Here is a 15,979-nt window from a genome sequence, read left to right as displayed (position 1 = left end):
GAAGCTTATCTAAAGACAGATCATTTTTCATCCATCAACTGCTTGTCCTTGTTGTCATACCTGTAGCATGGTCCAACCATGGCTGGTACCACTTTTTCTTCCTGGAACTCTTCTTGTCTTTCTGGGTCTCTGTAAGGAAACAAGTGAAGGTTTGGATTGGAGGAAGTGCTGCACAGGACAAACCTGCTGCTGGTTCTGCTAATCTTAGAGCTTTAAAATCTGAAATGTAACCTGAGGGTGTGTGAGTAAAGGCCGTGGGATCATTACAATTAAATGGTTCACTTTTATTGAAGCATGAATGTGCCCAGCACATTTCATAACATATTGCCATATTGTTTCTACAGCACCTTTCCAAGTCAAAGTTGCAATGTGCCTTACAATGAAACAAAACAGATTGATATATCAGGGTTGTGAGTCTCTCAGCTTGCTTTGGAACTCTTCTGCCAAACATTCATTCATGCAACTTTACGTAAACACAGACATGCATTAGCAGTAAAATGTGTGAAGTGAGAAATTAAGTTTTCAGATCAGATAAAGAAAAAATGATGGAAAAAATACAAAATGTAGCACAGGCATATGGAGACAAGAAGAAAATACATGAGTGTAATTTTATGAGCCTATGTTGAGATGAGTGTAAAATAATTAAACTTGATGAGTGATGCACGTCCTGCTGGGTTCAGTGTTGAGTGGTGCTGCATCTGCAGCCAAAAACAAGTTGGCAGGTCAAGAGACAGGGCAGAGGTGGAACACGTGTTTACTGACTGTTACATTTTCTAACAGCTATTTTTCCAGTCAAGCAGTGAACTAGTGAGTCCTACCAGCAGTCTGACTCTCTTTGGAATCTTCACTTGTTTTGTGTCCTTCTTTGTACTTCTGCTGCTTGGAGCGAATCCTCTGCATCCTGAGAGAGGAGGACAGGAAATGGAAGAGCAGGGAGACAGAAGAACAGAACTTTAACTCTCTTTAGAGGCAAATTATAATATTTTCTGTGGGCTTATGCATATCTATGTTTTATACATCAACCTGGTGCCTACCATGGGATCCTGAGGTGACATCAAATCCACAAATTTAAGTGGTATTTAGTTTTGCAGCAGTGGACATAGAGTTATGAGCCATATTTAGATTATGTCTGAAGATTGACTTCAGACAGGATTTTGTGTAATTTGCTAATTACACAAGATCTTACGTTTATTATTCAAAGATTGAGTGGACATTTGGATGGCTTGGATGCTACAGAGGAAGTGTGTAAAAAAGTACAAAAGCATGCATATCCAAACATAGGAAAGGGCCGCACACCCATGAGCAACAGTTGACAATCAGAGCCATTTGAAAGCAATGTGAGATTAACCAGTGATGTGTAGGCTTTGTTCTGCTTTGTCCCGCCCTACTGACTATCCAATTACACCATGAAACCAAAGCACCTTTAATATCACCAACCTCTGTAGATACAATTTACCAAATTAGAAGTCGTTCTGGTGAAGTCTCTAGAAGTTTGTTAAAGTGTAATGCCTGGAAATGGCAAAAAAAAAAAAAAAAAACTAAAAATGAAAAGTAAATTCAAAAGGACTGACTTCCTGTTGGGTTTAGGGTGTGGCTCCAAGGGGCATTTTTTAAGTCTTAAGATGTTACATCTGTCTCCCCATTTTCATACCTCTAGGTTGAACATGGCCCAGGGGCTGCTTTGTTGAAATTTTGTGGGGATCCCAACCGAGCCATTTTATTCAACTAAAGCACAAAACCCATAAAATATCAAAATTTCTCTGTTTTGAGCACCCAGTGGCAGAAATAGAAATCAGCGCCTTTGCATCCAGATGATAAATACTTGGTGCCAAACAGAAGAACATGTGAAATGACAGCGTCATCCCGGTGCTAGAGAAAAAATTAGAGGATCACCAAAGTCAGTAGGATTCATCCCCTGGGGACCATGAGTATCTGTTCAAAATTACAAAATGTAAAACAAATGAATCACAAAGAGGTGGATGGACCAAAAGACTGTCCCTAGCATAGGCGTTTCTAGCCCATTTTTGGGGGTGCTGAAGCACCCCTAAATTTTGAGATTTTTTTTTTTTACTGTATGTCCTTTTTTAACAAGCTAGAAAAGTGCCCCAAAAATGGTTTGATCCATCCCGTTGTTAGGTAGGAGTTAGCTGACGTTTCTTCTAGCTACGAAACGTTACAGGTGGTCAGTACCACTGTCCTCTGTTTGAATTGGAATGAGAGAAGCTAGCTGTTGTGTCATGTGCATGTGTTAATATTAAAGCCAAGGTGCTACTGACTAGCTAACTGACTGGATGCCCATTAACATTATAACTCCTATCCATATAAATCCAGCTTTTGACTTGTTCTTTGATGCACCATTATAAAACCACTGTGAACACTTACGATCTCTTGAGCTGTGACAGAGATTTTTGCTCAGCTTGTTGGTGGAATTTAATGTTCTTCACGATGCTGGCTCTGAAGAGCTCAAACCCCCTGGAAGAAAGAAAAACAGCTGTCATTGCATTTATCAGCAAGTAACTTTTCAGAAAATCAGCAAAAGAACCTAAATCTGAATTTATGTGCTGAATCTGTTTCCGTTGCACTTATCTATTTATCTTGCATTGATACACAGACTTTTTCACCTCCCCCAAGCATATAAACTTTTTGCGATATTTCACCACTTTTTTCTGCATTTTTCGCGTTTCCATTCAGATTTTTTTTTAGCCCAAATCAAAAATGCTCATGAAAAGAGGCGAACGGGGGAAAAAACAGATAAAGACACATTAAATCTACGTACTCTGATTCAATGTTGTTTAACAATAAAACATGAAAACTTTCAGGACATAGAGGCACTGTAAATACAGTACAATATATGTTACCATATCTTGTTAAATTGAAAGTTGTATTTCAGATCTGAGCTAACCCCATGCAGTGAAGCAGACAATAGCATGCAATTGACACTCATCACAGTTTAGGGCCTCATTGTGACCATGAGTCATGAGACTTTTCTCTCTCAGATTGTTTGATGTGAAGTATTTTTAAATAAATGTAATTATGTATAACAGAGATATATGTTTCCTGTAATAATCTGGTGAGCCCTAGCATTGGAGCCGCTGCATTAGCTCAGTTTACTGTGTCTCACCTGGAGGCCTGTTTGGCAGAAGCCTGCAGCTCTGCCATCACATGCAGGAAGTAGTAACTGAGGAAAACCCTCCGCTGCAGCAACAGAAAGAGAAAACAGATACTGTCCCAGATGATCCCGGCCTCTTCTACTGGGAGGCTGCACGTCTTGTCACTCACTGCTTTTGCTGACAGGAAAAAAACAACAACACATACACAAAATGAAATATACTAAGATAAAAGGCATTGTGCAGAACACAGCCATCTCTAACTGTCTCTGTCAGGTGTGACTCTGTGATAAACCTGTGAATGCAACGCTGTTACTCCAAAGACATAACTATAGATTTAAACAAAGACATCTTATATTGAAAGGTCCATTTACAAACTTACATATTAGAAAAGGGGTTTTTTCTTTCATGTACTGTTTGATACCAAATTACTTGTCCTTCATAAATCAAACATCCCAAGATATACAGTATGAAACACTGCAATAATACATCACCTTTGCTCAGTTGGTCATTGCTGTGGTGATGTATTACTATTATTATCATTATTATTAAAACACTTACGGTCATAGTATCCTTTGACTGTGCAAACCAGGCTGAAGAGTTGAATGACCCAACAGAAGCCTTTCTGCATCTCAAACACAAACACACACGCCAGGATCTGAAACACACACACACACACACACAGAAATACACTCTTCAGTCTTTTACAGGTCAGGTCAGCGTTTTGTCACTTGCATGCATGAGTGTAAATTTCTCTTCAAACAACATAACAATAGTTTTCCTTGACTTTATGAAGAGTAGTAATGGCACTACAGTAATCACTTATTGCTGGTGCATAGGCTCTGTAGCCACGCCAAAACCACTTAACATACAGCACTAGCATTTGAGCAGCTTATCGTTGCTGCTTTAACATTGTACTCACTGTCAGATGCTGTCAGCCAGCATTTAAACCCTGATATTATGACTTATTGTCTGATTGTCATAATTATATACAAAGCTTCAAAGAATGACTTTTTAAATGCTTTGTTTCTATCCCAACTGACTAAATAACTGCTGAGAAAAATCCCCACACCTTCTGCTCACATATTTGTGGTGCTGTGTGTTTACATTGTGCCGTCTGCACCATCAACACTGTTAAACAATATGAACTCCTGGAAATGTGCCTTCCCATTGGTTGAGCTAATGCCCTCATGCTTCCCTGTGACTGGCACAGCATGTTTAGAGCTATGGGATGAGTGACATGACTTTCTGAGAGTGTATTCATTAATCACAAGATCCTCTGATCTGCATTTAACTTCACTCAGCCCTTTAGCACTTACTGCTGCTGCACAAACATGAACCAAAGTAGGTGTGCTTGGAGATGCCCACAAAGTGAAACAATATCTAATTTGTTAGAAAACATGCTGATGGCTGATGTTGTACTTTCCTGTAGCTGCCAAACATGTGTTACTATTATTGCAGTGACATATTTTTTGATTACCAAGACAAAAAGTCAGAGGAACCAATGATGCCCCCAAGATGCTGCAAACAAGCACCAAATGATGAGCTTTATACTTACTGATAACATATTTTTAGATATAATGACTGCCACATTGTAGATGATGAGACAGTCCCACATGACGAGGCGGGTCCTGGATGGTTTGACCAATAGCCTCGTCCCAAACAGCAGAAAAAAGAAGCAAGCCAGCAGGTAGCCCAGTCCAAACACAGAGATCCTTGTTGCCCCCGTGATGAAGACAACTGACAGCACAAACCAGAAGAGGTGACGAAACACCAAAACTTTAGCCATGTCCAGGTAGCTCCTGCAGGAGGACAGGAAAAGATACACTTCATGTCCAAACATTACAGATTTTGTATATTTTGGCTACAGTGTTTAATGACTGAATTTATCTTCATCAAAAAGAGGTGTCTTTGTTAGGTGTACGTTTTATAAGACAAATACTGGCATACATATCCTTATCAGACTTTTTTCCCTTCATGAACACTGAGTAGAGTCAAATGATCTGTCTCTGAAGCAGAGGAACTACAGTTCATACCAATGATGGCAGCAGACAAACAGCAGGTTCAGCAGTGGATGACTGATGATTAAAACAGACAGACTGACTGACTGACTGATGGAAAGACACATGCTGTATTTACCTGCAGTTGATAAAGTTGGGTGCCGGGTTGAACAGTCGGCCCTCCATTGGTTCAGGGTCGTCTGTGTTCTCTCCTGCCAGAACCATCCACTCCTCCGTGTGCTCACACTCAAACACCTTCCACTGCTGGGATGCACACATGAGCAGCACAAAGTCCGCTATGGATACACACAACAACACAAGATATCATCATCATCATCATCATCGCTATAATCATTATCATCATCATCATCATCATCATCATCATCATAAGCCTGGAATACTGACTGCTGCCTCACTGCTTTATTTAGCCTAAATAACAGGTTATACAGTTACTAAGACTTTTCAAATAAATGCCAGGTCTGAGGGCACTGCAAGCAAAAACATCTAAAGCCTGGTCCCTCATAAAGCCTAGCTAAACAAACATAGGGGGATTATTTACCTGTAACTGACCTGTACTATGGTGGCTCACGTGTTCAGTTCAGCATCATGTACAATTCCACAGCAAAACAACAGTTATGTCATTCTCTTTTTAACACGAATACTGTTCTCATTCACTGATTAATTCCAGTTACTTCTACTTTGTGTTCTTTTGTTCACTGTAAATCAACTGTCAGTGAAACTCAACACTTCCTACAGATGTATCACACAGAAAGTGAACCCAGACAGGGCAGACTTATGCTCTTTGAGCCACGGGAAGGCTTTAAATGCAAAACATCTGTGTACAAGATGCACTGACAGCAGCTTAACACCAATTGATAAACTGGCCAACTATAAGGGATTGAACTTCACCATTTCTATAAAAAGTGAGCGCAGAATCACAGTGTAAGACATGGTTGTTGTACTGATGGAATTAGTGGTGGGGAAAATATACACCACACTGAATGCATCAAGACAGGCATGTCCAAAGTTTGGTCCACTGACCAATTTTAAACAGCCGGCAGTTTGTCTTTCAAAATATACTATACTATATACTATATACTATATACTATACTGGCTCACTTTGCATTTTTTCTGTTCTCTTCACGATGGCAGGATAATCATACGCAGGCAGAAATAATGTGTTTTCACAGACAGATGGTAAACAAGCAAGAAAACAAGCCAGGTAGCAGATATGGCCACAGCAAAAGTGTTAAGTTGACAGTTGAATAGCCTACTTTTTCACTGAAAGATGAAACAGTTACATTGTCTTATTTGTATGTGTTTTTTTTAATCCATATGATTAGAGAAGCAGCTGCCCCAAGTATTTTCACATTATCTAATCTGGCCTCCATTCCAAAAAGTTTGGACACCCCTATATTAAGACAACAGTAAACACTGAGGGAGTGTTGAGTTTAAACAGCAAACAACATCAAAATTAAAACATGAACAGATCACAAAAAACAGAGGCCTCTTACTAAAGTGTGATCAAACTGATCAAATGGATAATCAGAAGTAATCTTTCTGCCACTATTTAGGACTTTGCAGAATACTTCATACTACATAGTGACAAGGTGACAGTTTGACAGAGGTTGACATGTTTTGTTGATACAGATAAACGAAATGACACTGACAGAGAAACACACACGCATACACACAAACTGACCTATAAGGTTTTTGGAGTTTGGCACAGTGTAGAAGTCGGGCAGAAAGATCCATTTAATGAGAGCTGAGTTCATCAACACTGGAGTGTTCCACCGCCAGGGGTAGTCTACAGGACAACACAGGAGAGAGACAGGGAGGAAGGTAGAAGGAGGTGTTTACACTATTTCACAGTTTTTCTACAGTTCTACAGGAGTGTAGTACGTACTACTACTGCAGAAGTGAAATATTAGGGACATACTCTAAAGCAGGAGTCAGAAACCTTTATTATCAACAGAGACATTTTTGGCCAAAAAAAAAAAAAAATGAGTCTGGAGCAGCGAGACATATTTAAGCTGTATATGTTCACATTATCAGCATTACTAACACATCTAAATGAACATCCATTAATATGTTTTACCACAAGGTGGCTGTTCTGCAGTGAGCTATTTATGATTATTCGGTACTTTAACTTCACATCAATGCACTATTAAATTTTCTATTTTCCTCTGAGACTTTTAATTTTTTTGGATTTGGAATCTATTGCTAGATAAGCTGGGAGACTCAAGGCTGGACACCTCTGCCAAGGTTTGGCAAAATTGAGAGGTAAAGGCACCAGGTCATAACATAAGACATATGACGCACATTTTAGTTGGTGAAGTCAATCTTTTGAATCGGTGTATAGGTTACACTACACACTTTTTTATATTTAGAGAATTTGAGAGGTGAAAATGTAAAGAAAAAAAAAAGCAAATATTTATTTCGATATAATTTTTGGTTGAAGCCACAGGGAGTCACAGGAGAGGGGGTAAAGCTGCATACAGCTCTGCTTTGGAACTGAACATCATAACTTTAGCTCTATAAACATACACACTCTGAGCAGAAACTAAACAATTCCTCTGCAGAAAAGCAGGCCATTCTATGACACGTTTTCACCTGTGAAAACTGCATCAGCGTAAAGCTGCTCCTCTTTTGAAAGACAGCAAATCCCAAAGTGTACAAAGAATGGACCAAAAGACAATGAGGTGAGGTGTTATGACTATTCTGTCTCCATCATGTATGTAAGTGGGATCGTGAAAATATTTTAATATTAAGCAATCAAATACAAAACCTCCACTAAATATGGCCTAAGAGGAACAGTGTAGAATGTCTTCCACCTCTTCTCCTGACACAATTTCAATTTTATTTATAGAGCCCAATATCACAAATAACAATTTGCCTCAGAGGGCTTTACAGCATACGACATCCCTCTGTCCTTAGGACCCTCACAGCGGATAAGGAAAAACTACCCCCAAAAAAACCTTTTACAGGGAAAAAAATGGAAGAAACCCCAGGAAGAGCAACAATAACTGAAGATTACAGAGCCAAAATCCACAGGTACAAAAACTACAACAAGAAAAATATGCTGAGGGTGCTAGGTTAGACTCTACTGCACGTCAGGACTCACCTATACAGAGAGCAGGAGGTATGCCCACACACAGGAGATACTGGTAGATCATGAATATGGACAGAAACAGACAATATTTGGGCCAGATCTTGGCAATTTCTGCCCGCCGCCGCCTCACCAAGATGGCCACCAACCAACAGCCGTGGATTATCACCAAGAAGTTCATCCGTTGGCCAATCACATTCACCGTCATCAGGAAGCAGATCTTTAAAAAAAGAAATATATGTGTTTGGTGATTTTTAAAAATGAAAAGATATGTGTTTGGTGATTAAAAAAAAAAAAATTAAGAGTAACTCACATTAATGTGTCATGAATTACATAAAAAAATACTGCAATAGAAAACTCATTTTATATCAGTTCTCTTGTTAATTTTTTTTCCCGTCATTTACTATCTCTTTTAAATTTCCTGTTTAGTGATGACGTGATCTCTCCCAGCTACCTCTAATCCAAACTTGTAGAAGGTGTAGTTGAGCAGGTACTTGAAGCAGGGGATGAGGCCCTTGTCCAGCGTGTCCCTGGTGGCAGCGGGGAACAGAGCAGGGATGGTGGGGGGAGATCGTTGGAGCTGACGGTAGTGGTGAGCCTGGTGACGATACACTGTTGCCTCAAACACCAACAACATCAGCACCATTAAATGGTCCTGTAAAAAAAAAAAAAGCAGGACACTCATTCAATTATGAGTCTTTATTATACATAAAGGCTGGATGTGTAGCCTTATTAATGAACTGTGTCTGTGGCACTTAACTATAGTGTAGATTTTTTCAGTTTTTTTTAGAAGGTTTGCTTCACCCAGATAACAAAATAAGTTTTGATGGTATCTAGGACCTCACTCTAAAAAAGGTGTATCTCTGCAGCAATTCTTTTTATTATTTGTCGGACACTTAGAATAACAATCGAAATCTGTCATTGCAAAAACAAACACACTGGATGTAAATTGACAATGCACACTTGCCCCAGGTGGTAAGATTGAAGCCTGTTTCGCTGCTGCCAGCTGCAATGGTCTCACTAAAAACTGGACCATTTCCAAAAACTACTGTTTTATTGAAGCATATATTGAATCTACCTTGCTGTATCCCAGTACTGTGGCATCTTTCCTGATGCCAAACCATTTGGCTGGATCCACTCGATTCTTATACAGAGAGGAGTTCTTCATCTCTTCTGGCAGCAGGTTGGTTTCATTTATTAGAGGCTGTGAGGAAAAGATGAGAGAAACTAAATCATAAGCAGGACAATCAACACCTTATAACTCCAGCTCCCACTGGGTCACATCAGCATCCTGTCAGGTCAAGTTACTCTACAGCACCAGTTGTCCCAGCTACATGGGGAAAAACAAGGGAGAGAGAAGAGTATTCAGGGTTGATGATGGCCATGATGCTGACAGAGCACTGCTGCCTCCTCAGGTCTCTTTTCTTTTTTATTTTAACATATCTAGTTCAGAGTTGCACTGTGATAGTCTGGCAACCCAGAAAAGAATAAGCAGTTACAGATAATAATGGATGGATAGCTCAGAGTTGTAACCTTGGACATAGAAACAGTATGTAACTCATGCCCTTGGGAATTGATGCCTTAAAAAGGTTAAGCAATGCTGCAGTCTTTGCAGTACTCATCTAATCATCAGACATGACAGTGTGAAAAATTATAATAAAATATCTATGTGAGGCTTATAGATATCTTATGACTGGGTGTTGACCACTACCAGTGACACAAAAACTCCGACGCTGAGAGTTCTGGTTTTCAGATCTGACTTGACTGCCTAAACTCAGACTTACATTTCCCAGTGCTCAGCAACAGTAGATGTTGCAACAGGCAAGCATAATACACTGCTGTTGCAAAGGCCAAATGCACCCAATAATGTAATCATTTCTTGAAAGTTTAATAAAATTTGCACTTAAGCTAATCAAAAATCTAATAGCTCCCAGTAATTTCAAACATCAATGAAACAACAATAATAATAATAATAAACACAGATAATATTTGTGGTATAGGCTATTGCAGTTCTGCACCAGTAGGTGGCATAACTGAATAAACTGCAATAGCCTATTCCATAACTGTTCTTTTTAAATTCAGCCTTATTGTCTTGACAGGCGCTCAGCAGTTCCTTCATTTTCCTGTGCTTGCCAAAACAACTAGGCTGTGTGCTCAGTACCATTCTCAATGCAAAGTGATGCCAGCGCTGCCTTATCAGGAAATAAATCACCAGGGGTGAAAAAAGTACCCAGAACTTATCTAGAATTCATGGACCATGTTGGTACTCCACCTCACAAACCACAGGACTCATGGTGCCAGACATCACAGGACAGCCCTAGAGGTCCTGTGTCCATACCTCAACAGGCCAGATCCCCACCGTGGAGTGGACTTGGCTCTGATCTGAGGAGGCATGAACACAGGACCTCTGGGGTACCGGCAATTCTCACAGATGCTTGATCAGATTGTGATCTGTGGAAATTTGAGGCCAGATTGACACCTTGAGCTCTTTGTCACATTCCTCTGGCCATTCCTGAACAGTTTTTGCAGTGTGGCATGGTGCATTGTTCTGCTGGGGGGTCACTGCCATCAGTGAGTGCCATCGCCATGAAGGGGTGTATTCAGTCTCTAACAGTGTTTAGGTGGGTGGTGTGTGTCAAGTGGCATCCACATGAACGGCAGAACCGAAAGTTTCCCACCACTTCACTTCACATCATGTGACCTCTATCACTATTCACTTCACCTGTCAGTGGTTTTAATGATTTGGTTGACTGGTATATATCTATCTATTTTCCCCTTCATCCTCCAGGACTGCATGTTGGTATTAATGACTGACTGAAATATAACATTGTACTTGTTGAAACAGATATAGTTGATGCAGAATGTGTGTCCATGTGTGTCTTACCAGGGTACAGTTACTGGAATACTCATCAGGGTTGACAACACTGAGCTGGTACAGCATCTTACACACGATGATGACACACACCCAGACTGTAGACAGACAGGAAGCCATGGGCCTAAAGCGACCGTAGGGCATGGCCAGAGACCACAGTACCACCAGGACCAGGTTCATCACAGATGGCTACAGACAAACACAGACACATTTACGTCATATGCAGCTATTCAAAAATGAACATGTTTTAGAACTTTATGTCAGGTATCATATATGTGCAGTATTATATTTGCTGTACAGTGTTTTCTTTGTCACACCCCCTTTACAAGCACACCCAATCCCCCTGCCTTTACCTCTTGGAGCGAAACCCACACAGAGAAGAAGGCCACCATCTTGAGGATGTGGAGCTCCAGAAGCCTCCAGAGAAACACTTGGATTTTGGTGAGAATGTCAGAGAACCTTCTAGACAGGACCAGTAACCTATCCATCACCAGACCCCACTTACTGGGCACCAACTCCACTGAGTAAGAGAAGAGACAGGACAGATGGACAAAGAGAGGACAAGGGGGATATGGGAGGAGCAGAAAAACAGATCAGTCAATAAGAGTTTTAAAAACATTTGTGTGACATGAATTTATGTAAGTGTACTCACTTGGAAAACCAAACCCTTAAAAGTCCATAAATAGAGAAGTCATTTTACAAGAAAAAACTATTAATACTAATTTGTGTGTCAATAAACATTTCCATTGTGAAAATATGTCTCTAATATAAAGTGCCATTTTTGTTCCTTCACCTTCATCTTCAGACTCCTCATCAATGTTAGTCCCCAGGTCTTCCTCTTCAAAGTTCGTTTCCACATCACCAGAACCAGTTGGCTCAGACTGCTCACTGCTCTTCTTCCTGGAGGCAAATTGTCTCATTAGTTCTTGCAAAAAGAAAAATGTAGAATTCCTCAGTGACACATGATGATGGGAAACACCACCAGCAGAAGCAAAGTTTGAATATAGATATTCATCTGTGGCTAAAAGTACAAAAATGGTGGCCAAATTCCAGTCTAACATATAGTATTGGTCATGAAAGAAGAAATGTGATTTATGTTATAAGACTGGACCAATCTATTAAATATCCCAGACTTTCTTTTATGATTGGATACATTTTCTTTAAAATTAACAAATCACAGAGCTAAATAAAGTATCTTAGTGCATCCCCTTGGATAATTAACTGCCAAATTATTTCTATCATAAAAATCAGTGCAAAATTCAAATATTTTCCAAAAATTCCAATATCATGATAAATTGATGATTCATCATGTGACCTCTATCTACCAAATTAATTTCACAATGATCAGGTAAATATTACCTGAAAATACAGCACCTGTTTAGGGCATAGAACCTTTCTTGAGAACCTTCAATGATTCCCCTGAAGTTAAAGGGACACCTCACTCCCAAATTAGAAAATATATGTTTTTCCTCTTACCTGTTATGCTATTTATCAATCTAGACTGTTTTGGTGTGAGCTCTATTTTAGATATCGGCTGTAGAGATGTCTGACTTCTCTCCAATGTAATGGAACCAGTGTTGGGGGTAATGCATTATAAAAGTAACGCGTTACAAAAGTAACGTCTTACAGTAATATATTACGCTTTAGCAGTAGTGAACTTATATAACACATTTCCAACAGGATTACGGGTAGTATTATTACATTTACAATGTCACGTAATGTGTTACCACCTGAAATAAATTGTGTATTGTTTTCATTTTTCATTCATCCACACTGATCCACACTGCTCCACTTCCACCCATGTGCTGACAGAAAAAACATCCCCCAAAGGTTGTTGTGTCGTCATGTCATTCATCATAAGCTACCTTATAGAAGGGTAACTGCGATCGTGTGCATTATCATGTCCAGTGTGTCATTGTATCCCATTCTATTTTTGCGTCCTAAGACTGTTTTTTTGTGCTCATCATAGCAACTTAATCGCATGCCATTTTGTTTGTTGTACTAACCTTAACATTTGTTTATTGTGTTTCATACTGCATCATAGGCCCCCATATATTTATCCATATCTCATAATTTACAGACTTTGATCCTCTGCCTGACCCTCACTGCTTCCAAGGCTATTCATATATTTTAAAAGGTCTAGGCTATTTAATTGTTCTATATTATCACACTATTATTAATATAAGCAGGAGATTTTAATACAAAGTTGTAACCACTGTATGTGAATGCATGAATGGGTCAGACAAGCAGAGAGTAATATTGTCAAATAACTTATTACTTTCAAGTGAAGGTAACTAGTAATATGTATTGTACTACATTTTGAGAGTAACTTGCCCAACACTATTTGGATAATAATACATTTGAAAAACTGAGTAGCAATATCTCTTTCCAGAAATCATCATCTCACGTTGCTCAGTAGTTTCATATAGGAACAACTTTATTTTACCGAACTACACCCGCCAACCATATCCCTGTGCAGAAGGCAGCACTTTGAGCACCACAAGCTGAGTGCCATTTAGTTCCATTACATTGGAGAGAGTGCAGATATCTCTGCAGCTGACATCTCCAACACTGCCACTCAAACCAAAACAATCTAGACTGATAAACAGTACTACATGGTAAAAGGAAAAATATGTATTTTTGATTTTGAGGTGAAGTGTCCCTTTAAACTAACAAATCATAGTAATGTAGTGGTCAGTTCTGTATGTTCTACACTCTATGGTGCTTAAATTATGTCTTGTTACACTAGAAAGTAAAAACAGCTTTAAACATGTTTCTAGGTAATCATCATCAGGTATTTGCAGGTTGAATCACTCGTTCCATATATTTTAAATGTTTTTTTAATGACTTGGAGAAACTGTGACTGAACTGTGCAGCTTCATTAGCTGTTCTTTTGACATCTCTGCATTTCCCTCTTCTCTTTCCCTACATGGAGCACTATGTACGGCATCTGTTCATTTATCTCTAAAACAAATTCTCTACAGTATTTTTTCTTCTTCTTGAAGAGGTTATGATAGTTTTGATGACTCATCTTGAACAGAGGGGCTAATTCAGAAATTTGTCATGTCAAATGTGATTTGCAGTGACCAGTTAACCCCACACATGATGTAAAACTGAACTGAGATGTTAGCTTGTGAGTTAAAGAGGGTAGCAGAGTTATACCATAAAAGGAGCTTTGTGTTTGGATTTTGCTGGCAAAAACTGTATTTACATTCCAAAGAATGTGGACAAGGTCTAATTTATTAATTTCTCCTTTGTCCTCCTCCTGGTCTAATAATGCACATGTCCAAAAGTCCTCTATGCTCCATATCTCTCTGCAGGTTTAAAAACCTTCTCATGATTAATCCCACCCAGATATTCACTTCCACTTCAAAGGTCACATGCCAGAAAACACAGTTAAGACACTCGACACACTTTAATTTCTAACCTAATAGCCAGAGAAAATGTTGGCACTGTACACTTCAGCAAACCACAGATATGTGTTATATTTGTACATCATTATGTAGAAGATATGCTGAAACTTTACAGTTCAGCAACACTGTGGTTAATGTGTGGTTAAGTTTAGGCACAAAACCCACTTTGTTACTGAAAAAAACAGCTTTGTCTTGATAACAAAACAACCACTTTTCGTGACACTATCCCCACTGGAAAAACAGCAATGGGTCTTTTAAAAAAACACCAATGTTTTGGGTCTAAAAACAACACTGGAAATACAGTAATGTGTTGCTAAAAAACAACCTGTACTGTTTGTTTGTCTTGAACAGTGGTCTGCAGCTTGGCGGGAGTTTTGCCTCATTATCACACCATCTACCATCCCCTCCATGTCCCAATGACAAAGTCAGCACATATACTACCTCATTTTAGAAATGTTGATATGATATGTATGAAACATGCAAATGTAACTTAATCGTGATTTGCAGAAACAACAAGAACAACAATGCAATGCTAACATTTTCTTCTGGCGACAAGGCAGCAATTTCACCGTGGCTTTGAACAACACTGTCCAGCAATATGTAAATCTTTTTGTTTTGATAGGACATGACTAGTAGGAGTGTGCAGGTTGTGTTACTTGTGTATAGGTGTAACATGCTCCAGGTCAGTGATTCTCATGAAGGGTTTGTGGAAGTAGTGCAGCTGCAGAATACAGGCCAGCAGGAAGAAGCCAGGGATCAGAATACTGCTGAAGAGTTCGGACAGAGCAAATGTTTCCAGACCGATCGCTGCCAGCCTGAGGACGACAGAGGAACACAATTACACCTTCATTACTTCAGTTTTAAACTCTTATTCTCATTCCTATCTTACTGTGCTTAGTTACCACACTCCAGATAGTGAAACTGCACACATTGCTCACAGAGCGGAAGGAACATGAGGTTAACAAGGACAAAAGGAAAATCCATTTTTACCCTGAGCACTGACAAGACAAAAAAAAAATATGGGTCAACAGGCCTAATTACCTTCATTTGCTTTGTAGTCATGCTTGAGGATATTTTGGGTCATGAGTAGTTTAAATAGTATTTTAGGCAGGGTAATGTTTAAACATTATAGAAGAAATTAATGACAGCAGAACCAGTCTACAGCTCGAAAGATAAACAGAGACATATTAATAGGATAGAGGAAAACACAAGACAGTCTCCGTCTATTGTACAAGAACGTACTGTTCTTCTGTGAAACCAGTAAAGTTCCTCCAGTATCCAGGGAAGTCTTCAAACTGGAAAGTGTAGATGGAGATGAGCACCAGCATAGTGTAGGCCACAACCAGCCACCAAAAGATCTTCAACAGACGCCTCCACAGAGAGTAGTACACCTGGGAAAGAGGGGCAAGTCATTACTCAATACGAGAGATCTTTGGTTTTAATGTTTATTTTTGAAGACATATATAAAAGTGGTCTGT

At 39.3% G+C, this 15,979-nt stretch overlaps 2 protein-coding genes across 3 annotated transcripts in view; one reads left to right on the top strand and one right to left on the bottom strand.

The window, feature by feature from the left end:
* The window catches only part of tk2 (thymidine kinase 2), a 163,037-nt gene that overhangs the window by 31,480 nt on the left and 115,578 nt on the right, over positions 1 to 15,979 (top strand). The gene's annotated exons all lie outside the window — the stretch shown is intronic.
* piezo1 (piezo-type mechanosensitive ion channel component 1) overlaps positions 1 to 15,979 on the bottom strand; it is a 122,218-nt gene that overhangs the window by 27,543 nt on the left and 78,696 nt on the right. For both annotated transcript variants that reach the window (XM_050071116.1, XM_050071117.1), the window contains exons 15-30: positions 15,744 to 15,892; positions 15,158 to 15,316; positions 11,882 to 11,988; positions 11,442 to 11,608; positions 11,101 to 11,277; positions 9,295 to 9,420; positions 8,671 to 8,871; positions 8,232 to 8,436; positions 6,810 to 6,914; positions 5,247 to 5,403; positions 4,666 to 4,909; positions 3,669 to 3,765; positions 3,122 to 3,287; positions 2,383 to 2,472; positions 819 to 901; positions 61 to 129 (exon numbers count right to left, since the gene is read on the bottom strand). In XM_050071116.1, the coding sequence (XP_049927073.1) occupies positions 61 to 129; positions 819 to 901; positions 2,383 to 2,472; positions 3,122 to 3,287; positions 3,669 to 3,765; positions 4,666 to 4,909; positions 5,247 to 5,403; positions 6,810 to 6,914; positions 8,232 to 8,436; positions 8,671 to 8,871; positions 9,295 to 9,420; positions 11,101 to 11,277; positions 11,442 to 11,608; positions 11,882 to 11,988; positions 15,158 to 15,316; positions 15,744 to 15,892 (2,302 nt within the window). The remainder of the gene's footprint in view (positions 1 to 60; positions 130 to 818; positions 902 to 2,382; positions 2,473 to 3,121; positions 3,288 to 3,668; positions 3,766 to 4,665; positions 4,910 to 5,246; positions 5,404 to 6,809; positions 6,915 to 8,231; positions 8,437 to 8,670; positions 8,872 to 9,294; positions 9,421 to 11,100; positions 11,278 to 11,441; positions 11,609 to 11,881; positions 11,989 to 15,157; positions 15,317 to 15,743; positions 15,893 to 15,979) is intronic.

Source organism: Epinephelus moara, chromosome 19, assembly GCF_006386435.1.
Source record: "Epinephelus moara isolate mb chromosome 19, YSFRI_EMoa_1.0, whole genome shotgun sequence".
Taxonomy (NCBI): Eukaryota; Metazoa; Chordata; class Actinopteri; order Perciformes; family Serranidae; genus Epinephelus; species Epinephelus moara.
This window is presented reverse-complemented; position numbering and strand designations above follow the sequence as displayed.